The following is a 24276-nucleotide window of genomic DNA, read 5'->3' on the forward strand; positions in this document are numbered from 1 at the left end:
TGATGATCTTGCTACCTCCCTAGCAGTGATTTGCAGGAGAAGGTAGCTGTATATCACAGTGCCTGGTGGTACTCTCACAGCATCCTGATCCAAGCTGCACCTCAGGCCTCCTGAATTTGCATCTCGGGAGAGTGTTCCGGAGGCTGTGCATGGCTAGCACTGGCCCAGTTTGGTGATCTTTGAGAGACTGAGGCAGGACCCAGACACTACCTATTTTACTGATGAGGCTTTGTGGGCAAGCCAGGCTGTGTGAGCAACAAGCAAGGCCAATCTAGTCCCTGCTGCCTGTGCTCACAGGAGCATTTGAGTCTGTAGAATGGACACTGGCCCAGCCAAAGTGGCTGCTGTCCTCTGATGAGGGGAAGAGACAGAAAGAGGCCTCTCCTTGTTTGCCCAGGTCTTTACTCTTCACCAGCCAGCATGTGCCAATCACTCACTCAATGACTGGGGCTACAACTGCAACCCTGGGGACAATCTGGGCAGGGCAAGAGACCAGGAATATGCAGGCAAAGTCCTGCTAGGTAGCTTCCATCAGTGGAAGCAGGATACCTCTGTGACTGAGCAGATGAGGTTTTAAGTAGGTCTCTCAGGGGGTAGCTACACTTGACTCCTGTCTACACTAGAGGCTGTAGCGGTATGTAGTGTTGGCAATGACAGCCTTTGACTGAGCGTTACTGAGAACTAGATGCCAGGCTGAGCTCTGCACACGTGTTCTCCTGAAGTCTCCTGACAGCCTGTACTGTTGTCTCTTTCACCTGGCCCGTGGTGGCTACACCAGCTTGTCAAGTAGGAGTATGTGACCAGCTGTCCTCTCTGGGCTTTGACTACTGCTAAGGCCATGGGCTTAGTATTAGGAAAATATGACAATCAGAGCTTGTCTCTTGTCAGCTTCCTGGATGGATGCCATCAATGCTGACTTAATCCCCGTAAGACAGACTCTTAGAGCATCACAGAAAGTTGGTCATAAAAGATAAAGACCACAAGCCTGTGGTTCTAGGACTCTCATTTACTCATTGGTTTAGTGTGTGTGCATACCTGTGTGTATCGGTGTGTGTGTTGCAGCTCTGTGAACCAAGAGTATCTGGGGGGCTGGAAAGCCAATGGCAGAGATTCTGTGATAAATGCTAGAGGCACAGGCCTGGGTCAGGATGCCCAGCTGCTGCCTTGCTGGCCCATCACTGATCCCAGACCCTCCTGGTCCTTTCTGAGCATGTCTGTGGATTAAAAGAGTGATGGTGTGAATGAGTTGAGGGATGAAGGTGTTTCATCATTGACAATCAAACTGTTTCCCTGAAGAGAGCGCCCTTAGAGTAAAGTGTGCTTAGAGGCATTGAAGAGGTGAGGTGCACTGGTGTGTGTGTGTGTGTGTGTGTGTGTGTGTGTGTGTGTGTGTGTGTGTGTGTGTACCACATCCATTCACCAAGTGTTCTGCAGAAGACCATGATGGAGGAAAGTAAAATCTAGAAGTGCACAAAGCAGACCACCAGCAGCCTGACTGAATCCTGGGGATAATCAGAACTGCATGATGGATCTCCAGGCTCTGTCCCTAGGGGTATCAACAGTGAGCTGGTTGGGCAGAAGCCTGGAATAGTCAAAGGCATGACAGATGGGTAGGTGGCAGCATCATACTATCAGATAAGCCATTTAGTTTAGCAGGGAAACTGAGGCAGGTGCTCATTTCAGTATTGCTAGGTTAGTGAGGGCTAGCTGACATGTGGGAGCACACAAAGGAGATTTGCAGGAGTCTTAGGCTGGGATGTCACCCAGCAGCAGAGGGCTCAAAAGTCAGGGCTTCACATAGCTGGACGGAAACCCTGGATGGAGAGAGAGAGAGAGAGAGAGAGAGAGAGAGAGAGAGAGAGAGAGAGAGAGAGAGAAGGAGGAGGAGGAGGAGGAGGAGGAGGAGGAGGAAGGGCAAAGCCCCTGAGGGTGGGTGTGTCTGTTCTCCAACTCCTAGGCTCATACCCAGGTCTTAGATGTGTTCCATATACCCAACTCTGATGTCATGGCCCCTGGGCTTGGGGGACAGCAGATGTGACCTTAGACCAGCGCTTAGGTTAGTGTGGATCATACAGGTTGGTTGAGGACTCCAGCAAGGGTGTGAGGGGAGAACCAACATTTCATGGCTGTCAGCCTTGTATCAGGTCCATGGTACGAAATTATCTCACCCTCACAGTAACCTACAAAGGGGACATTATTGGTTCTACTCTTTTTCTGGCTGAGCAAATGGATCCAACAAAGAACAAGTTCAAGGCCTCCTAGCTAGGAGCAGAAGAATCAGAATGTGATCGTTGATCCAATTTCACAGTTGATGTCCTTCCTCTGACCTTGGACTCCTATATCCCCAGATTACATCCAAGGTCATAGGTGCATGAATAAAAGTAGGTCCAGCCTCATTTGAAATCAAACCTCGACCCCCTCTGCATCCCCAGAGTCAAAGTTATTAAGGAGAAATCCAGTTCATACAGCGTGTCTATACACATCCCTACACACCCCACTGCATTTGCAAGCCTTCCCACTCTGAGTTCTACTTGGAGGCTGCTGATCAGCCAGGGATGAAAAGGCACATGGCAGACAAAGGGAACAATGAGACTCAGAAACCAGGTGATTCAGCTGGAAAGCAGAAGGCTGGCGAAGGGATTAATCATGGGTTTCAACTCCAAGGAGCCGGCTCTGAGAACAGCAGGTAGCTAACTCCTTAGGAAGCAGACAAGGGAACTGTAAAGATATAGTCAGGGAATTTGGGGGCACCTTAGCAAGGTACAGCTATTTTGTGGCCTTTTTGACCCTGTGGGCAACAGAGGTTAAGGGCATGGAGCTGATGACCATCTGCATGGGGTCAGTACACAAACCCCCACCCCCACATAGCTATTTATAAGGAGTGTAATTGTCACTAGGGTAGAAAATTATTGGTTTCTGGGTTTCTTCAGCTGAGAATCAGGATCACTAGCAGGGCTCAAAGACTCAGTACATTTGTACAAACTCAACATTGTCCCATCTAATAGGCTGGCCAGGGACAGTTCATAAGGTCAGTGACCTTTAAAACCAGTGTGGAATTTTGACTCTCTTCCAAATAGAACCAGAATAAAGTTGGTTTATAGATAGCTTTTGCTTTAGTACTTCCTAGCAGACCCCCAGCCTCAGGTTCCTTATCTATAAAAAGGCAATAATGGAGGCTGGTCTTTGCTATAAGATTGCCTGAGAACCCAGCAAGGCAGAAGACAGGCAAATCCTTTTGACAGCAGGAAATGGTGATAGGAACAGGAAGGAAGAGGAATGAATGAGCATTGTATGTGTAGGAGTATGGGCTCCCCACACGGGGCACTGATAAAGACTTACCACACAGTGAGGGTCATGTCCTTGGACTATCATGTCATCATTTGTAACAGAGGTGGGTGGGACGATAATATAAACTTGTACAAGGATCTCTCTTAATGTAGAAATAGAATCAGGCCATGGATACACACCAAAAATATCTAGAATAGCATATTGGTTGTAAGGAATGCAGATGTTTTAGAAGCTGGAATGGCCTCGTGGGGAGAGATTTGGAGGTGACCCATGACTGCCACTCCACACTCAGGTAGCCATGCCTTACCCCAGGGCACTGGGAAGCTGTGGCCACCAGGGCCCTTCCTTGGGGAGTGGTTGGAGCGGGGAATGGCAAGGTCACTGGAGTTCTGTCGTCATTTGCTGATGGAGCCATTTGCCTTCTGGGCCTAGTTCCTACAAACTCTGAGGTCACTCAAATGAGCAGCAGAGCCCCTTTCTCAAGGTGGCCCGGCTTTGCACACGGTGTCTGGTTGCACACGGCTGATACTTGCACCTGTCTCTTCCCGTGATGGAGTCCCTGTCATGTTGTGGTGAGCATTGGGGCCGAGTTTGAGTGACTGCTGCTGAATTCTGCTCAGGGGACTGATTTAGCCTAATAGAACCGCCGCTCAAATCCCCTAGTTCGCAAGCAGCTGCTGGACTTGAGAGAGCCGCTGCTCTGCTTTGAGCTGAGGGACAATAACAAGGGAAGAGCCTATGCAGGGGTCAGAAGAGCTAACCCAATTATCCAGCTAGTCCCCCAACTTCTCAAGGGATCCCACATGTATTCCCTGACCTTTCAGGGCTCAGATTTCTCTCCAATAGACCTAAAACCATAAGAGTGCTGCATAGGGAAACATTATGTTACTGTAAAGTGTCAGCCAGCCCTTTAATACGATCCATATAGAAAAGGCTTAAATTTAAAAACAGATACTTCAAGAATGTCTCAGGGGTCTCATCTCCAGCAGCTGCATCAATGATCTTGGTTACCACTCACCTCAACCCAGCACACATTCAATCTACCAGCACTTGCTGAACACCTGCCACACTTCAAGCAGATACATCAAGATAGGAGACCAGGGATGGCTCTCGGGAAACATAGTCCACTGGAAGAAAGAACATTGGAAAACAGGATAATGCTGCCTTTCATGGGACTACATAGAGAACTCAGCCCATTACATCAGTTTTCTTTAATTAGACCACGAGTATGAAGAAATATAAAGAGTATCCTGCTGCATCTCCAAAGAGCTTTGCAGGTAGTCAATGTCTCTACATCTCACACCCAGAAGCAGTCAAAGCTGCTCCTGCCAGGAGCCAGTGTGGCTTGGTCACCTTCAGGTCCCCTGCTCCATTTCTCTGGGACCCCTGGGCACTTGGTGTTGCACGAAATTAAGAATTTGACTCAGTAAGTTCCACGATGCTCACTCTACTTAAAACTGTTTGCTGTCGCATAATAGTCCAGAGGGGGTGTTATTTATAGAAAGGACCAAAGTCTTTGAGAGCCTGAGAGAAGTAACCTAGAAGCCTAGCTTTAAAACAGAAGCCTTGCAGTTGAAAGAGCAGGACACTGCTTTGAGAAGATCCACAGACCTTCTCCATTGGAGAGTTAAACATTGTCTTGGTCAACAGGATAACCCACACCTGTCCTCATGAGAACACTGGGTACCAGGACCCTGACCCAAAGCCACTGAGATGGAACCCTGTGTCCCTGTTATCTCAGATCTTGACTGGCCTCACAAAGACTCCTCCAAAGCTGACTCCTGTGGCACCTTGTGGGCCTCCCTCTGGGAGTAACCAGAGTATAGTTGTCTGATTGATTAGCTTACAGAGAAGCAGGTTTCCTTATGGCATTTTCATTCATACCTTGTTTTGATGCCCTCTCTGTGCTGGATCCCTCATCCCCCTGCTGCCCACATACCCTCTGTCCCCTGTACTTCCTTCCTCTCTTCTATGTCATATATCATATGATTCCTCACTCGCTTCCTTCCCTCAAAGTGTCTTTTTTTCCTTCTCGTGGGACTCTTTCTAGTTCCCGATTCTTTATCCACATCTACTCCCACCCAAATGCATTGCTAGAACCAAGGGTCTCCAGGAGAGAGAATGCAGTATTTGTCTGCACATAGTTACCTTGAACTACATGTTTGTTTTTTGCTTTTGTTTTGTTTTTTTTTAAAAAAAAACACTTCTAAAAACAGTCTAAAGCTGAAGCTACCTTCTAGGAGTAGGAAAAGGGACCCTGAAACTGGTCAGTGTATGAGAGAAATCCCCCACTCTCCTTTGTTTCTCAACAGGAAGCAGCTATTGGGTACCACTGCAGAGTGAGATTCTGGGTTCTTGGCTCATGTTGGTATATGCCAAGGAGCATCATGAAAGACACTTGCACCAGAAAGACCGAAGGTCAAATCCAGCTCATTTGGCTCCAGCTGGGGGCCTCTGGCTTGTGGCCTTGAGGCTCCTCCCAGGACATCTTAGGATACTCATCCATGGCCATAATGACTACTGGAGAATAAGCAAATTCAGACCTGAGCTGCCTGCTCAGGAGAAGGGCCATTTACCACTCACTGGGTGACCCTGAGCCAGGCTGAAAGGCCTTCCTCAACTGCTCCTCATCAGAATGCTTCTGGTGTGATATTTGCGAGTAACCTACACATGTCCTCCCATGTACCTTAAGCTATCTTGAGACTCATTATAATACCTAATGGCATGCAAATGCTATCTAAACAGTTGTTACACCATATTGCTTAGGGAATGATGACAGAGAAAGAGGTCTGTCTATGACTGTTCAACACAGATACATTTTTTTCTGAATATTTTCAATCCACGGTGGGTGGCACCTATGGGTACAGAGTGTACAGGCAGAACTGGCAGACTCTGTTCACTGTTTTCTACCATGGTTTAAAATTTTTAATTGAAATATAGTTTGCATGCCAGTTCATACTGAAACCCCTGTGGTTTTTTGAATAGTCACAACTGGTACCACCAGAGCCCATCTACATTCAGAATATTCCATGATCCATGGCTGGAGCCCGTCTGTGTCCCTCGTCACTCCTCACCCACGATTGCTGTCTCTGACCTTCCACAGGCTGTCTGATTTCTCTCGTTGATTGGTCTTCTAATCACAAGCCTCCCCAAACTGAAAAAGCCTGGCTTGGCCTCCCCTGTCCTTCAAAGGGAGGACTATGCCGGCAAGGACTATGCCGGCCTCTGAATAGAAGTAGTCACTAGCTTCAGAAAGGGGAGGAGAACTGGAGTCACCTTGGAGAGGAGGACTGAGCCAGCACTGGCTGAGTGCCCTGACAGGCCCCTTCCAGCTTGCTCTGTGCTTCAGGGGTCCCTGCTGCCTCACCCTGGTAAGGTCTGGAACTCTCATGGACTCTCTGCCATCAGAGCTCCGCAGAGGGTCTCAGGGACATTCTCCCTCCTGAGAGCTATCACAGGCGACGAGTAGCTGAGGACAAGCAGTCACATTCACCCAAGGGCTCTGAACTCACTGGGCCTGAGTAGGCCAGCAGACCTCTGCCCATCATGTGAAGTCTTTTCAGGTTTCAGCGTGTCCCGTTCTCTCCTGGACTATCTCCTTTCCTGTCTGAGGAAATCAAACAGGCCAAGTGCTCATCTTGGAGCCAGAACCCTTGTCCTCCCCATCAGCATTGCCTCTGGGGCTTGCTCCTATGCAGGGCACACAGTGGGAGCATATTTGTAAATCTGGTGGCAGACAGGGAAGGATGTCACCCTGATGGGCACAAGCGTTTATGCTCCATGCTGCACTTAAGTTGCACTGTGTGGGAGTCACTGCACACGGTGAGTTGATGGCATGTGTTGGGGGTGGCCATTTGTCTTTCCCTCCCATCTGGAAAGTGAAGATCCTCCACACATAAGGGCTCCTTGTCCCCAGGGAAGGCCTGGGAGACCATGCCATCCTTCCTTCCCCATCTTCACTGAAAATAGGAAGATGGTGGGCACCACCCGGGGGTCTTGCTCCAGTGTTCCCATTCAAGCAAATCTGATCCATGCCCATGGCAGTCTAGGAGGAGCCATGCTGGAGTTGTGGAGGAGATCCAAGGAGACCCCAGGTTGGCTGTGGTGGTCCAAGTTAGGGAAACATCTGTGGTACCACCTGAGTGGCCTGGCTGCCAGGATCTCCTTTCTTTCCAGAGATGTGCTAGGTCACCATCTCATGGAAATGCTGAGGACTCCACACTAACTCAGTGTGGAAAATGCTGTGTGCACAGGGCCATTATCTCATCTGCTTTATTCCTTCCCTTAGCAGTGGGGACAAGCTGAGCAGAGGGGCTTCCTGTGGAGTTCAAGCTGCTCCGTCCAATGTCCCCAGTAGAACAATCACAGGCCCCCTCCATCAGCAGAATCTTCTCCCTGCAGGAGAGCACCTGGCCATACCTGTTTGGAGTGATCGTTGTCCCTGCCTTGGTCCAGCTGGCAAGCCTGCCACTTCTCCCTGAGAGCCCACGCTACCTCCTCCTTGAAAAGCACGATGAGGCAGGAGCCATGAAAGGTAGGGTCCTTTCCTTTCATCACACAGTGCCAGCCTGTACCTGGGTCACAGCAAGATGCTGTGCTGAGGACCAAGTGGCCAAACAGGGCAAGCAGCAGCATCTCTGTAAGCAACGTGCTAGGTGCTGTGGGACAGTCGCTTTCTCTGCCTCTCTGGCCGATGGCACTAGTCAGATAGCAGAGGCTCTGGAGCGTGAGGAAGGTGGGTGAAAAGAGCCTGAGAGATCTGATTCCAGAAAGCAACTGGGCTTGATGGAAGAAATTCAGTCCTCCTGTGGAAACATGATACATCCTGACTAGGGAAAAACTCCTCTCCACCTGCCCAGCTAAGAAAGGACCCTTGGGAAAAGTGTCAATTACATATAGTCAGAATGGGCATGTGCGATACAGTGAGTGAGTGAGACTCTAAAATTTTATTTCATAGCACAGTAGGAATGTGTGTATGTTCATGCGTGTGTGCACACGTACATACAAGTGGATATATATCTTAAGTCATAAAACATGATAAATACTACACCTCTACCTGGTAAAAAGAACAAAGCTACTGAGATCCCAGCCTTGAGTTGAAATAATACTGAGATCTGCATGTCTATCAATAACAGTACCAATCATGCCAGATGTTCAGTGTACAATTAGTTTTTGGACATTCTGGGTATTCCATCAGGCAGTGGGAAAGATGGGAGCATACGATGGCATCCCTACCCTCCTGGAGTGACTGGAGTAGTCTGTCAGGATGAGCAGACATGTCTGAGGGTAGAGAGCCTAGCTAGTATGCTGCTTGCTGAGCATGTATGAAGCCTTGTATTCATTCTCCAGTTCTCCAAACAAAACAGAAGTCCAGGTGTGCTGAAGCATGCATGCAATCCAGATATTCTGAAGGCTGAGGCAGGAGGATCCCCATGAGCTCAAGGCAAGTCTAGGCTACAGAGTGAGACCCTGTCTTAATAGGAAAAAGGTGGAGAGACACCATCCATGAGTGGTCCATCTGTACTGGGCACTCGCCTGTATTAGCTCACTAAATCCTCACAACCACTGGAAACGAATAGTGTCTTTAGTCCTGCTTTAAGACAAAGGCAAAGACAGAAACTGAGCAGTGAGTCACTTGGCCAGTGACATGGAGAAGCCAATGGTAGCATTGAACTTGAACAAAAAGATGGATGCACACTGCATTTCCTGGCTTCTTGCTTGACACTACAAGAAATACACTTGCCAAGTCTGTTGAAAATATTGGAGGAAAGGGTCTTGTAACAGTCAACTATTCCATAATACTACATAACATATGCCTCAAAACTCAAAACTCAGCATTTGTCTTGAGTCTGGTGAGGCGCTGTGTGGTTCTGTTAACCTTGACAGGATTTGGCCTTGAAATTCTCCCTAGGGTAAACTGAGGTTCATATACCTATTCAATGGTCAGTGACTGACCAAGGTTGGCCTCAGTTCTTCCCCCATGTGGCTCATCATCAAGCAAGCCAGCTCAGGAAGATGCTCATGGAGATCGCCAGTCCTAATCTGAAATCCTATTGGTTAAAGTAAATCACACGACCAAGTTCAGAGTCAGTGGGAGGAGGCTACACACTCAGAGGGTAAAGGACACAGGCATAGAAAGGCCATGAATGGGGGCCAGCAATGTAACAGGTCCCACAGGCCCTTTCAGACATTTCCACTCAACCCTACTTCTAGTTCACAGTGGCCAGGGGTCAAGTCGTAGCTCAGGATCTTAGTTATTTAAGAGACACTGTTTGAACCTAAAACTGGGGACAAGAGCCCAAACCTGTCCCAAGAGAAAGGGTCGTTTAATAACTGAGTGGAAATGAAACATCATCACAGGAAATGTGATGGCATAGATAGATGCTTCATAGATTAGGGTCAAGGAGATCTCTGTGATGAAGACCCTCTAGGTCTCCTCTTCTACAGTGGCTGCCATCACCCTGCGTTGCAGCCAGAAGGAAACAAGTGAGGAGGAGGGGCTCCCCTCATCAGTGTCACACTCTTCTGCTCATGTCCCCTTGGACAGACCATGATCTCACAGCCTCCCCTCCCTCCCACAGAGCCTGGGAATGCAGGGAATGCAGTTCTTCAGCCATCTGTTATCACAGATGCCAGGGTCTGCTCCAAAGGAAGAGGGCAATGAGGGTTGGTGTCTGGCTACTGCCACACTCTGCCACATAGGCGAGAGTGAGAGTGGCTTGGTGATTGAGACCAGCTGGTAGAGCCACGTGGGGCTCCAGAGGTTGACAGCTCATGACTCTATATAAGCAGCCATGGGAAGCATAGCAAGAAATGGGAATGAGTTGGTGCATGAAGAACATGCCTTGGAAGTTTGATGACAACCCACCCACATGCATGAGCTAAGGAAAAGCCTTGAGGTTGCTGGGAACTGCCTCCATGCATCATGCTTGGAAGGGCAGTCAGGGAGATGGACCAGCCGAGAGACAGGCATGCACACATCATGGTCTATCCTTTAAGGCAGAGCGTCGAGACCAGCAGCTGTACCTATTCTGTGTCTCCATCCATCTTGACCTCTGCATGGAGGGTTCATGCAGGTCTGACTCTCTGGGCCTCAGCCCTAGCCATCCCAGAGGATCTGGGCTCTGCTTTAGAACAAAGTGTTTCAATGGTCCGAGGAAAGCTTGTATTCTCAGCTCATTTAGAGTATGACAGGAGGAGCAGTGTGGTTAAAGGAAACACTAAAACTCGGTGTGTTGGTGCAGTGTTGGTAGTACAGTGGTTAGCATATCTGCCTCCCAAAGCCTGGTGCGGTCATCAGGGGTCCAGTGCTGGGGCAGGGTCTGCTCTCATCACTCCGTGGACACATGATGTCTCCATCTCCTCCGTGGTCTGGTCCCTCTGACTAAGCAGGTGAAGTAGCACAGGGCACTGACTGAGCAACCTTCCTGTGGCTCATCATCCATTCCTCTCGGAGCCTTGAATTCTGCCTTATAAACAAGGGGAACATTTACAAAATCTTAGCGAGTCTTCCAGCTCTACAAACGGCCTCCACTGTTTTGAGGTCCTTATGGTGCTAGTGTGGAAGGCAGAAAAATGGCTTCCACCATCCCCTCCTTAAAAGGGGTCTACTTTCTACTTTCCAGAGCCTGAGCCTGAGGTAAAAACATGGTGTGTTCATCAGTCTTTGCACCCCTGTGACTAAATGCCTAATACTAACAACATAAGGAGAAGGCCAGTTTCAGAGGCCTCGGGCCATCACAGTACGATGATGTGGCAAAGTAATTTACATTGTGTTGAACAGGAACCAGAGCTGAGCTTTCACAGGTCAGGACAAGAGACAGCTCCCAAAGGCACACCTGCTGGTGGCCCACTTCCTCCAGCCGGGCCCCACCTTCCACACGTCTGCCTTGTCCGGATAGTCCAGTCACATTCTAAATCCATCCATGGATTAAACTGTTCATCATCTCAGAGCCCTCTTGATCTAATCCTCTGAGACACACCTAGAGTGAGCCGTATCAATCCCTTGGGTGGCTCTCAACCCCATCCTGCCGACAGTTAAGACTAAAGGTGGCACAAAACAAAGGAATGAAGGTCATCGATGGAACTGAGGCTGCCCATCAGCGGGATTCAGACTGGAAGAGCCTCGGCCTAAGAGGAGACAGTACAATCACAAGGATCCTTCTAGAAAGTAGAATTGGAGGCAGGGGGCGAACCAGGGGACATCACATGAGAAGGACTTGGCTGAAGGAGTCCAACTTTCAAGATGGCAGGATGCGGCTGTGAGTCAGGCAACCCAGGCAACATGGAAGCGGGGAACAGTCAAGGAGACTCGCCTGTGTGCCCATCTGTGGCACTGAGCTCATTGGGTTAATTATGTAACTGACATGAAGAGCCACCAAATACCTCTGAGCTTCCTGGCAGCTAGAAAAAAAGAATGAATTGGTTTCTCCATTGACTCTCTCATCAGTGTCCCAGGACACAGAACCCTGAGCATAAGATAAGGAACAAAGCCAGGCAGGGCCCTGAGCACTGAAGCCTATAGTCCATAAGAGAGTCCACCAGGAACCCGATGCCCTGGAAGATCAGAGTAGTGTTATCCTGTGCCAAGAGCCACAGAAGAGATGCCCTGGGTTCCCAGGGAGAACAGGGGGAGCTTCCTGAAGGAGGGGGCAGCTGAATGGGCAGGAAGATGATTGGCATGGACCAAGTGAGGATAATTGTGGAATGTGTGCAGTCAGGTTGGTGCTAAGCCTGTGGACATGTGTGGTTGGATCAAGCATCTGCAGACCAGGGAGGGATCACGTGTGTTTATTTAATTGATTTAAACCAGTGCTCTTGCTCAAGCATCCCATTCATGAGGGGCAGTCCTCTCAGGCAACCCAGCTCAGAGTGGCCCTCCAGGAGCGTGTGAGTTCGATCTGTATTGTGTTCATTGTAACTCCTTCCTGAAGACAGCCACGTATCCAGCTGTCACATGACTGTCGAGCTCACACAGGGACAGAGGTAGAGCTGCCTCTTTCTCTCCCATCCCGCAGGAGCATGTGGCCATGATGATATTTTGGCCGAATGCCATGAGTGCCCATACCAGGGCGGACGAAGTCCACCTCAGGGAAAGCGATAGTCCTAGAGAAAGAAGGCGCTCCCTCTGTTTAGAGGTGGCCCTAAACTCTTGCGCAGGGGACATGATAGTGCAAAAGTGGGTCATCTTGTCTCTGGCCACCTCCTATCATTGCCATCACTTGACCTAAACTTGCATCACCCACACAGACTCACAGCGGTGCAAGAGTGGAGATTCCCGCTCTCCTGAGGGACTTGATCTCTCAGTTCCTTGTTTCCTAAATGCTAAAAGGCGGTAAGCACAGAGCTGGCAGTGGCCTAGTGCGGCTCATGTGCACCCCCCTCACAGTACTGTTTCTCTAGCTTCCCCTTGCAGCAGCAACCCTGCCTCATGCTTCTCTTAGTTGGTAGATCTGTGTGGCCCACTCCCACCTCACAACAACCCACAAAGGCTGAAGCTAAGTGGAACTGAACCAAGTCTCCTCTTAGCTTCTCTGTTCTATGGGATTTTCTCAATGTTCTTTCGGGGTGTGAGGAAAAAGTGATCAGATACCTGAGGTCATCTGAGGATTCCCCAAGTCCCTGGAGGGCAGCGCACGTAGCAGCACCCACCTTCTAAGGCTGTTGCAATAGAGAGAAGGTCTGTGAGGTGCACGTAGCAGGTACAGCTAACGTCAGGCTCCCGATTCCCTGGGGTTCCAGCTCTGCTTTGGTCATTGCGAGTCTGTAAGTGGCACTAGATCTAAATTCCTCACCACTTCCAGCCCAGAAGCTGACTGGACCACCCAGCAGGCTTTATTCCAGATGAGAAATGAACATGTTCTCCTTTTTCAAATTCTTTAGAGCTAATGACTAGAGGATGGCCAGGAATATGAATGACGTGAGAGCTGTAGGAGACTGCTTGCTTTCAAATTGAAGAAAGGGTATAAGAAGTGCCTGGGAGAGGCCTGGGATGGACTATTTTTCAATGACATTGGCAAATGGACTCATGGAGGGCCATTCTCCATAGGCTAATGTCTTTCTGAGATGAGCTGCCAACTACAGGTGTCTGAGACCACCTCTTCCCTGGAGTCAACAAGTTAAAATGGAAGGTGTCTGTTCTGCCCTCTCCTCCCCCTCAGAAGCTGTCACCTCACCTGGTCCCATCATCCACAGAGCAGACACATAGTCAGAGATCCCCTTGCCCATCTGTCTTCCTGCTGGAGCCTGGATCTATAGCACCTCTGAGGTAGCCACCATGGCCCTGTACACTTCTGGGGATGAAGAACTCACAATCCCCAAAGCCAGTCCATCCTTAGACACATGAGTCAGGAAGTTTCTATGCTGGGCTGATGCCCTCACATCAAAGCTCCTGCCCATGTCCTTATTCTGGCCTTACCAAGGACAGCAAGTGCCCTACCCATACCCAGCCTCTGTCAAGAAATGTCCCAAGGTTAGTAGTGCTTCCAACAGCTTCCAGTGCTGACAGGGCTGGGCGAGGACAGAAGTCACCATGGCAGCTGCTGCTTAGCTGCAGCATGCACCCCAACACCTCCCTTCCCAAAGTTTCCTGTACCTGGGGCCTCCCCTATACAGAAACAGAAGCTGGAGGAAATAATCTTCCTCTCGGGCTCCAGGTGGGAAAGCCACAATCCCAGACAGCCCTGTTCGTGTTTCTGGGTACAGAGCAGCCCATACTAAAGTTAGCTCTTAGAACTCACCTGATGAAGCTGGCAGCCAGGGGGCTGCAGGAGCAAAAGCCAGGAGTGCCTCCTGGCCGAGGACTCCGGATGCAAAATAGCATTGAGAAAGTGAGGAGAAGAGGAGAGAACCAAGGTTAAGACACTTCTGAGGTCTGGCTCCAAGTTCCTGCTAGAGACTAAAGGTTTGCCTGCCCCTGGATGGAGGTCCTAAGCCCCAGCATGATGGCATTCAGAAGCAAAGCTCTTGGGAGGTGATTAAATGGAGTCATGAAGGTGGGGCTCCAAGGATGCTATTAGTGTCTTTACAAGAGAGACAGGAGTGTTCATTCTCTCTTTCTGTCTGTCTGTCTGTTTCTCTTTCTCTCTCTCTCTCTCTCTCTCTCTCTCTCTCTCTCTCTCTCTCTCTCTCTCACACACACACACACACACACACACACACACACACACACAGAACAGGTGGCCATATACCAGCCCAGAGAACTAACACAATGGGACCTTCAGTTCAGACTTCCAGCCTCCAGACTGTGAGACTGTCTAAGCCCCATCCATGTTATTCCCTCCAGCAGCTCATGTCAACTAAGACAGCTCCCAGGGACCATTTCTGATGCTCAGAAGGAGACTTCAGGAGCACCTAGCCCCAGGGATGATCCTGGCCTCTTCTGTCCCTGGCTCATTTTCCAATGGTCCACTGCAATTGGCACCCAGCTGTGAGACAGCTGTGAGCACAGAAGTGTGCAGACATTTCCCAGCCTTCAACACGCCATATGTTCTCCTTGGCCAGGAGCCCATCCAGCCCATGTACAGTGCAGTGTGGATGTATGGGAAGTTAATTCTCTTCAGATAAGCATCCAGCCCCGCTGTGGGGACATCCTGGGAGCTATTCCTGCAGGGGCTGCTCAGAAGTCCAGTGAGACTGACCTGTCTGTCCCATGCAATTCCCCTACGACATGTGTTGTGCTGTTGGCCTTCGAGCCTTCACATCTGCAGTCTCCTCACACAGACCCCCCCCAGCCTGTGCTTTCAGGTACCCCTTCTCAGGCCAAGTCCCTTCCCCCTTCTTACCTGCAGAATGATAATGCTAACCTTATCACCTCATGGGTCGGTCACAGGTGAGCTAGATAAAGGCAAGAAGTCTGCAGAATGTGCTCTGTGTGTGTGTGTGTGTGTGTGTGTGTGTGTGTGTGTGTGTGTGTGTGTGTGAGAGAGAGAGAGAGAGAGAGAGAGAGAGAGAGAACTTGTCTCTTTTCTTTTCTAAAGAGAGCAAGCAGAAGCTAAACCAGTTTCACAATTGGCCTTGGCAGTAAGATGAACTCACAGAGCCCTTCAGAAGGAGGAGGCGAGGCTGCTGCCCAGTGCATCTCATTTACTGCTCAGCTCCATCCCCAGAACAAAGCATCTGGGGAAATGGAAATGTGGCCAGGAAGATGGAGATCTTCCCCAGTGTCAATCAGTCCCCCCTGGTGAAACAGTCTAAAGAAGTTCACTTTTTATATAGACAACTGCAATTTTGGAAAGCTCACAGAACTCGTTTGGATTATTTTAAAGCAGGAATGAAAAGAAAAAACTCTTTGCAAGATGCTGGGGGGTTTTATTACTCTCTCTCTCTCTCTCTCTCTCTCTCTCTCTCTCTCTCTCTCTCACACACACACACACACACACACACACACACACACACACACACACACACCACGTGGCCATACACCAGTCCTCGACAGGGTCTCTGTTGTTTGCTGCTGTGTGTGCCAGGGTCTCCTGAGGATTCTGTCTCCACCTCCCATCGTGCCATAGGAGTGTTGGTCATACAGAAACACACTACTGTGTCTGGCATTGCCTGGGTTTTGGGATCTGAACTTAGATCTCCTTTTTTTTGTCAAGCTCCTTACCCGCTGAGCCATCTCCCCAGCTTTGGTGTACAGACACAAGAATTCTCATTGGCAGTCTGAGTACACTATTTTGACTACCAAACAGAAACATTTCCAAAGATCTCTTTTCATTGCATGATTTCATTTAAAAGTTGCTACTTTTACACTCCTCCAGAAATGTCCCCTTACCTTGGGGTATTGTTGTTAATTACTATTAATTAATTATTTGTTAATTTTATGCTCTGCCAGGCGTTGTCAGCCAATGCCCTTGGAACTTGCGGTGGCCTGTGACTGAAGAACAGGCAGTGTCCTCACTGTGCCACATCTTGGTTTGTGCTGTCTCCGTTGGTTTTTAAGTCTTCAATTTCTTTGAGGAATTTTTTGTTTGTTTGTTTGGTTTGGTTTGGTTTTGACTCAGTCTCTTGTAGCCCCAGGCTGGCCTCAAACTCACTCTATAACTGTAAAAGTTACTTTTCTGTTGCTGTGATACAACACCATGGCCAAGGCAGCTCACAGGAGAGTTTATTTGGGTTTACAGTTCAGAGGGATAAGAGCCCGGCATGGCAGGGAGGCATGGAAGCCAGCGCAGAAGCTTAGGGCTCACATCTTGAACCACGAGCACAAAGCAGAAAGAAAAAACTGGGAGTCAAGCAAGGCCTTGGGCTCTCAAAGCTCACTCCCAGTGACACACTTCCTCCAGCAAGGCCACACCTCTTAAGCCTCCCCAAAGAGCACCATCCACTGGGGACCTAGTATTCAAATGCATGAGCCCATGGGGGACATGTCAAATCACCACAGTAGCCATGATGACCCTCAGCTCCTGGTGCCCCCGCATCCTCCTCACTAGGGCTGAGGTTACAGGCATACACCGCCACACCTTGAATCCTTGGTGGGATCTGTATATTTGTCAGATTAATTCAATCAAAAGACAAAATTATCATCCTCCAATTTGCTAATCATTATCCAATTCACTGACTAGTAAACTGTACAAAAACAATTTATCACTATGTGCTGATCACAAAGGAAAACAATGATTGCCCAGCTGACTTCTCCACACTGTGGGGTCTCCCACACCCTCATACAGGCCATGAGGTTCCAGGCACAGTCACAGTAAAATTGTATGAAGCTCCATAGACCCTCAACACCTCCTTCTATACCCTTTCACACTGTGATAAGGAAGAGACCTTGACCCTGCATTGGAAGCCCCATGATGTCCTGCTCTTAAATGCCGGTAGCAGTTGAAAAGAAATGGCTCGACAAAGCTGTTTTTAGAAGTCTTTAGTCCTACACTGTGCATAACGAAGAGCTCAGAGCATCTCTCTGCACGGGATCACAGAGAACCATTGGCCATGTTTCGTGTGACATTCCTTTGCCTGCTTTGTCATGGGAAAGAAGCCTCCAGACCACTCTGGGCTTCACTCTGCAAGAGATCCCAGAGATAAAGTATGGCTGTCACCACAGCGCAGCGTCACAAGCTGCCAGCTCCGATCAACTCACTATACATAACTAACTCTGGGCAGTTGTTCTGGGGACCGGAAGTAGGAAGTCGAAGTACTGACAGAGCCCCACTTCTCTGCTAGCTGGTGATGGATAGTGTCCCCAGCACCCTTAGTGGTTCATATCCTTAGTACCTAGCATCTTCAGTCCTCCCACATCCTTAGTCTTCCTGCAACCCCAGTGCTGCCGCATACTTAGTCTTCTGATACTCCAAGTGTTCCCACACCCACAGGGTGCCTTGGCTGGCAGCTGCATCCCCCAGCCTTCTCCATGCTTACAGTCTCAGTGAGCCCCATCATCTGTTCTCCGTTCTCCTTTGCCTACAAAGACAGGAATCAGATGAACCAGGCCACCCCAGGGCGACCACAGCACCACCACCACCACCACCACCACCACAACAACAACACAAACGGTACTGTTTCCAGAGCTCACATTCATGAGGTACTAGATGATAACAAGTGTACAACTTAAGCCACAACAGAAAGTTACAGTATTTTGTACCCACTGTCTAGACAAAGAAAAGGAAGGGAAGGTCAAGGGAGGGAGAATGTAGCCAGCACCTACTGCAATTGTCAGTGTATTGATTACACACACACACACACACACACACACACACACACAGTACTGACGACCAGACCTAGGGCCTTGCACATGCTAGGCAAGGGCTCTATCACTGAGCTACATCCCTAGCCCCTGTTGTTTCTTTATAGTGCCCATTGCTCAGTAGCAGCCAGGTAGCATTCTAATGATGTGTGTGCTGGCTGCATTCTCCCTCCCTCAGTACTAGCAACAACCCCAACGTTATTATGTCCAGTTTCCTGGTGAGAAAACTGAGGCCCAGAATCTTCAAGGAAGTGGTAAAGGCAGAGTTTGAATAGGCGGGTATGGTCGTAAGGAGGCTTCTGTATTCCTTACTTGTCTGACAGGAGTGTAAGAGGTGAATCATTTACTCTGGGTCCTGGTCAGAGGGTATAGTCCATCATGGCAGGGAAGGCATGTGTCATGAACACGCGGCTGCTTCTCACATCTCTGGGCACCAGGAAGCAGAGAGACATGAATGTCGATGTTCACCTCTCTTTCTCCACTTCTCCCTTTCCTTCAGTCTGGGGTCCTAAGCCATAGGACGGTACCATCCACACTCAGGGTAGGTCTTCCCGCCTCAGATAAACCTCTCGGGAAACATCCTCAAGGACACATCCAGAAGTGTGTCTCCTAGGTGATTCTAAATCTAGTGAAGTTGACAGTGGAGATGAACCATAACAGCCCAGGTGTGTGTGTGTGTGTGTGTGTGTGTGTGTGTGTGTGTGTGTGTGTGTGTTTGTGTATCTCATATGTTTGCACAGTCAGGCCATAGACATGAGTGAGCTTTGCAGACACCTTGGCCATTGCATCAAGCCTGAGGAAGAAGACTCGAGGCAGGGATGATTTGTCTAGGCCCCACAGCTAAGGGGCAGCATTCTGGGGTGGCCCCAGCTCTCTGTGTTTTAAATACACAGCACTGTTATGGGGGATGTTTGAAGAGCAGCATTGGGCTGTGATGACTTCAGCTCTGTCTGAGTTTGTGAGGCACACCCTTAGCTCCAGATACCTCTTCATTGATCTGGAAGAGCTCAGGGCTGAAAGTCTGACCCAGACTTGGTCTGGTAGGATGTGGGGACTCAGAAATCCATGACAGCAATGGAAAAGAACTCCAGCAGGTGCCACAGACTGAACTATGTGTCCCCCAATTCACCACAGGGCTCCAAGCCTACAGAGTGGCTGTGTCTGCAGATGGACATGTAAGGAGGTAATGAAGTGAAATAAGGTCCCAAGGGTGGGTCCTGATTAACAGACCTGGCATCTCCGCCATGTAGGGACATAGTCAGAGAGTGGCATATGCATACAACCCTGATCCACCACCTGCATTCACCCAGCGTTTGGGTCAAGGAAACATGCAGCCTTTTCTAGTACAGAAATAACTCTAAGCCCACATGGGAAAATCTGACATGATTATGCAGCGGGCAGTTATTAGTTAGTTTTCTATTGCTGTGATGAAACACCATGACCAAGGCTTATAGAAGAAAACCTTTAATTGGTTTACGGTTTGGGTGGGTTAGGGTCCATGATGGCCAAGCAAAGGCATAGTGGCAGGAACATCTGAGAGCTCACATCTTGATCTTCAAGTAGGAGGCAGAAGGTGAACTGAGAATGAATCTTTTGAGACCACAAAGCCTATTCCCAGTGATACAGTTCCTCCAACAAAGCCACACCTCCTAACCCTTCCCAAACAGGTCCAACAAGTATTTAAACAGGAACCTATGAGGGCCATTCGAATTCAAATCACTATAGGGGACACACCTAAGATTACACAATAAGGACACCACCTTCCCAGGCTCTGCAGCTTTTGATCCTCCATCTGCACATGGCACTGCATCAGGACCTGATCAGTGACTCAGGAAATGTTCTGAGCATGGGCTAAATGGGGTCATGGTTTCTGCCAATTAGCTCACAGACTTTCTCTTTAAGAAGCCCCTTTTTCAATCCCCAAGGGATCATCGGTACTTAGAACTTACTAGAACGAGAGATCAGGCCAGGGACCCTGAAAGCTGACTAACATGGTCTCTGGAAAAGCAGAGCCGTTCTAGCTCTAATCTCCCAGGTTGCAGCTGCACCCCATCCCACAGCCTTCAGAGTTCTTTCTTCGAGACTGCAAGCATGTGGCCCTAGGGAGGGGAGAACATGTGAATTTGTTCAAAGAGGCTGAAGACAGGAAGCTGCTTCCCGACTTCCTGGCACAAGATTCAGAGTCCAGCCACGGGCCATGGTGGTCTCCCACAAAGTGAGCTCCTGCTGGTACTAATGAGCACCCTCAGGGCTGGTGAGTCTCTACACAGTCCAACACATCAGGGGTCCCGGGGCTAGCACAGAGCTCACAGCAGCAGCATGGCTCTCAGAGGCCCTGTAAGACATGCAAGCTCACTCTCAGTCCCCTCGTGAGCTGTCATGGGGGCTTACCCCCAAATGTATTGGCTGTTAGGACGCAGTCTCCAGGGCAGTGAGGAGGAAGCCAGGCCAGCTATAGGCTTCTTTGCTGACTTAATTGGTAGATAGACATTTAACATACTTCCCCCATTCCTGCCGCTTTCCACGTCTGTATTTCTGTCATGCTCCCTGTTCCCTGTAGCAGGAGTTCTGTGCTCATCCATTCATTCAGAACATGTCAGGGGACTGTACGTGCAAAACAACTCCGCAGACAAATGTGATAATGAAAATTATTATTTGTTGAACATCAGTTATGTTCCAGCTCTGTGGGTAAAAGTAACTTTAGTCCCCAAACAACCTGATAGCTGGGCTTTATCATTTCTAGCTTATAGAATCAAGTATAGCAGACAGGAAGTGGTTAACTAGTCCTGGATCACACGAGGGAGGCAGGGCAGGATATGAAGCCCAGGCCGTCATGGCTCCCAGGCCCACATCCTTCCCATCATATGGCAGTGTCCCCTACATTGTCCCTTTGTCGGGGGAAATTACTCATTGGGTAAAATACAGCAGCCTTGAAGACAGATCACCCTAGTCAAGAATGAAAGAAGTTCCCCCAGAGAGGCAGACACAGGGGCAAAGAAAGCCAGATGAGAAAAGGTTATGGGGTAGCTATGATGGGACAAGGAGGCCTCCTGGGAGATATGTCTGCTCAACACATCCTGAGAAAAGACTGTTCCAGGCAGGCAAAGTGGTGGATGTCCCAGACAGAAGGAACAAAATGGGCCAGGAGCAGAGGCAAGTCTGTAGAGTCGGGTAATGCCTTCTCCAGCGCAGCATCCAGAGCAGCAGGGAGGAGGGAGCTCAGATCGAGCTCTGTGCTACAGTTGAGAACTTCAGCTGCATTTGTGAGATAGGCCGCCGTACAGGCCATCAACCTGATCACCTTGGAGAAGAGACCTTGGAAACGAGTGTCCCCACTGGAGATGCCGAGGTCCTGAGCTTTGGGCAGGGAGGAGTTCCTGGGCTCTAGAGATGAAAGGCATCCTGGCCCAGGGTTGCATGGCTATAATTCCATTATTCATAAGGCTAGAGCAGGTAGTTCTTGAGTTTGAGACCAGCCTAGGTTATATAGTGAGATCCTGCCATAAAATTAAATAGAAAATATGATACATAAAATAAAAAATTGGAACCAGCAAGGCTCAGAGATGTGATATCCAGGTGTCTGTGACCACAAGGCATTTAGAGCAGGTAACTGTTCTCTGACCCAGGTTGTGAGGACATATTGGGACTTCTTTGAGTATGGATGGCAGCTAGGAAGTGGGACAGGGAAGGAAAGCTGGAAAAAAGAAGGGCAGTTGGTGACTGGGGCTCATCAAGAGGCAGGTTCAGCTATGGTGACCAGGCCTCCACCCGTTACCCCCACAACACTCCCACCTGACAACCCATCAGCTCCAGGGACAGTGTGGCACCAGGAATCCGGGTGTCCTGCTTTTCTTTGTTGTTTTTGTTCCATCATTAGCCAAGGGCACTCCATGGGTGCTCACTGCTGGGGACCAAGCCCTGCCTTAGGCAGGGACAGCCCTGCCCGAGAGGGGATATGGTAAACTGCAAAAGGCAGTGGACCGCACCTGCCACAGTGACACAGGGGACAGACGGCAAGGGGAAGGGACAGGCTTTATCAGTTTCACTGGTGTAAGTGAATGAGGCTGAGCAGCATTTCAGTACTGTTTCCCCAAGTTGGACGTGACACCACCATCTTGAAGCAAAGCATCCATGATGACTCTCATGAGAGCTCAGATCCATAACACCACTGTGGAGGGAGGTGAGAAGCCCATGAGACCCCTAGAAGATGTTCATGGGGGCCTCAGGAATCCCTCTGAGAGTTTAACTATATAAGTGTTAAACAGTTGCTGAGGAAGGGTGTCTTAGTGATATAGCTGTCTTTGAGTCCCGTGCTCCTGGTCTCACTATATAAGTGTTAAACAGCCGCTGAAGAGGGGCAACTCAGTGATGTCTCACTCTGCCTTTGAGTGCCCTGTGTTCCTATAAATGGCCCCAATAAGCTCATTGGTTCAGAAAGCTGGACTTGAACAAAGACCTTTCTTTAGTCTGCCACTGTCCACCCATCTGGGTGAGATATTTCTTTAGATCTCCTCAGGGAAAGTCCCACAGCATCATGGGACTGGAGAGCTGGGTTTTATTAGTGTGATCTCAGCTCCAAGGGGAGACAGACACCTTCTGGGCTCCCAGAAATACTGGTCTCTCCCTCTATATTAGTTAGACGAACTACCTGACAGGAAGCAGCTTGAGGAAGGAAGGGCTTAACTGGGCTCCTGCTTGGTGGGCACAGTCCATCCTGTGTGGGGAGGGAGGGCAACAGGAGCTGTGCTAGCCACGGCGGCAGGAGCATGAGGCACCAGCTGCCACACCACATCCACAGTCAAGAAGAAGAGAGACTGGAATTCTCCTTTTTATCAAGTCCAGGACTCCAGCTCATGGATGTCACTCACAGCTAAATGAGTCTCCTTGCCTTACGTTAAGTCAGTCTAGAAACTCCCCACAGACATGTCCACAAGTTTGTCTCCTAGATGATCCTAAGCCCAATCAAAATGGTCAGTGAAGTCTAACCATTGCACCCCCATCGTGACCTTAGGCCCAGGATGTCCTTGGAGCCTCGCCCCAACCCCAGGCCCAGGCCTGCACTTCTGTGCTTGCTCCTCTCTGGAGGAGATGGGGACTGACTGAGCTGAAACTCGATGAACAAGAAGGTGGACAGGCACGGAAATTTCAAAGAACACAGAGCAATGGGCACATGTGCCCATGGATGTCTGCATTGCTCAAATTCCAGAATGTTCTTCGGCTGCCAAAGGTTCCCCTCCTCTAGCTGCCTGGGACACCCTTCAGTACCCCTCCCTCACACAGCTTAGCCCCAGGTTGTCATTCTCATAAAAACATCTCTGGTTGGGGAGGGTCTCCTGTATAGCAAAAGCCCCAAACCCCAATAAATCAAAGCCCCAGCAACAGTGCCATCATTCAGAGCGATCACAGAAAGCAGGGATTACGCAGCTCAAACATAGCTGCAAATTAGCAAGCAAAGGGTGCCCAGTGGTTAGGGTCCTGAGGAGCTGCCCTGCACTGGAAGGGAGGAAGGGGTATGCTAGAGGGTGGGACAAGTGTGTGTGTGTGTGTGTGTGTGTGTGTGTGTGTGTGTGTGTGTGTGTGTGTGTCCCTTTGGGAGGAGCAAGGAGCCTCTTGCTCTTTGCCTCACCCCAGAAGGTGCTTGGCAATATCCGGAGGTCTTTTAGATCATGACAACTGTGGGTAGAATCCAGGGATGGCGTCGAACATCCTACCATGTGCCAGTGTTCCCACTGCAGCTACTCAGTCCAAGATGTCCTTGGTGCCAAAGTGGAGATCCCTGTTGTGGGGGAAGGTTCTAGATTTACCATCTGAGCCATGCTAACAAACATCACCCAGGTACCTGTTCTCTGCCAGGGACCTCCTGGTGCTAACAGGTGATGGTATGTGTGTTGGGAGGTTGAGAGAACCAATCACAGTGCAAGAGGGGATGCTGGGACGAGAAAATGCAGGGAGAGAGAGTCAGACCCTGGAGATGTCAGCAAGAACGAGGTTGTGGAGGGAAATTACGATGAGCTCTGTGCATTTGAATTTGGCTGAGGATTTCAAGGTGAAAGGGGGGGGGAGATAAAGCTTCCCATATTTTGTAATGGAAATATGCATATCAAGGAGGTGAGGGAAATATTTTCCTGCTCGCGAACTCTGGGCCTGTTTTATGACATGGGCATTACATCTTGAACTTGGAAGACAATTTCAAAATCCAGTGGGTTAGTGTGCAGTGAAAAATCCAGCCACTTCTCACCTGCACCCTTAATCAGTGCTGGCAGAACCATTAAATCAGATCTTCCAAAGAGATGCTTGGAAGCCGC

General features: G+C 49.5%; 1 protein-coding gene across 1 annotated transcript in view; it reads left to right on the plus strand.

The window, feature by feature from the left end:
• Window positions 1–24276, plus strand: part of LOC128109038 (solute carrier family 2, facilitated glucose transporter member 9-like) — a 141036-nt gene that overhangs the window by 56191 nt on the left and 60569 nt on the right. The window contains exon 7 of the mRNA XM_052736037.1: window positions 7690–7822. Coding sequence (XP_052591997.1) covers window positions 7690–7822 — 133 coding nt within the window. The remainder of the gene's footprint in view (window positions 1–7689; window positions 7823–24276) is intronic.

This window comes from Peromyscus californicus, unplaced genomic scaffold (genome assembly GCF_007827085.1).
Source record: "Peromyscus californicus insignis strain IS unplaced genomic scaffold, ASM782708v3 Scaffold_13__1_contigs__length_99412109, whole genome shotgun sequence".
Lineage (NCBI taxonomy): Eukaryota > Metazoa > Chordata > Mammalia > Rodentia > Cricetidae > Peromyscus > Peromyscus californicus.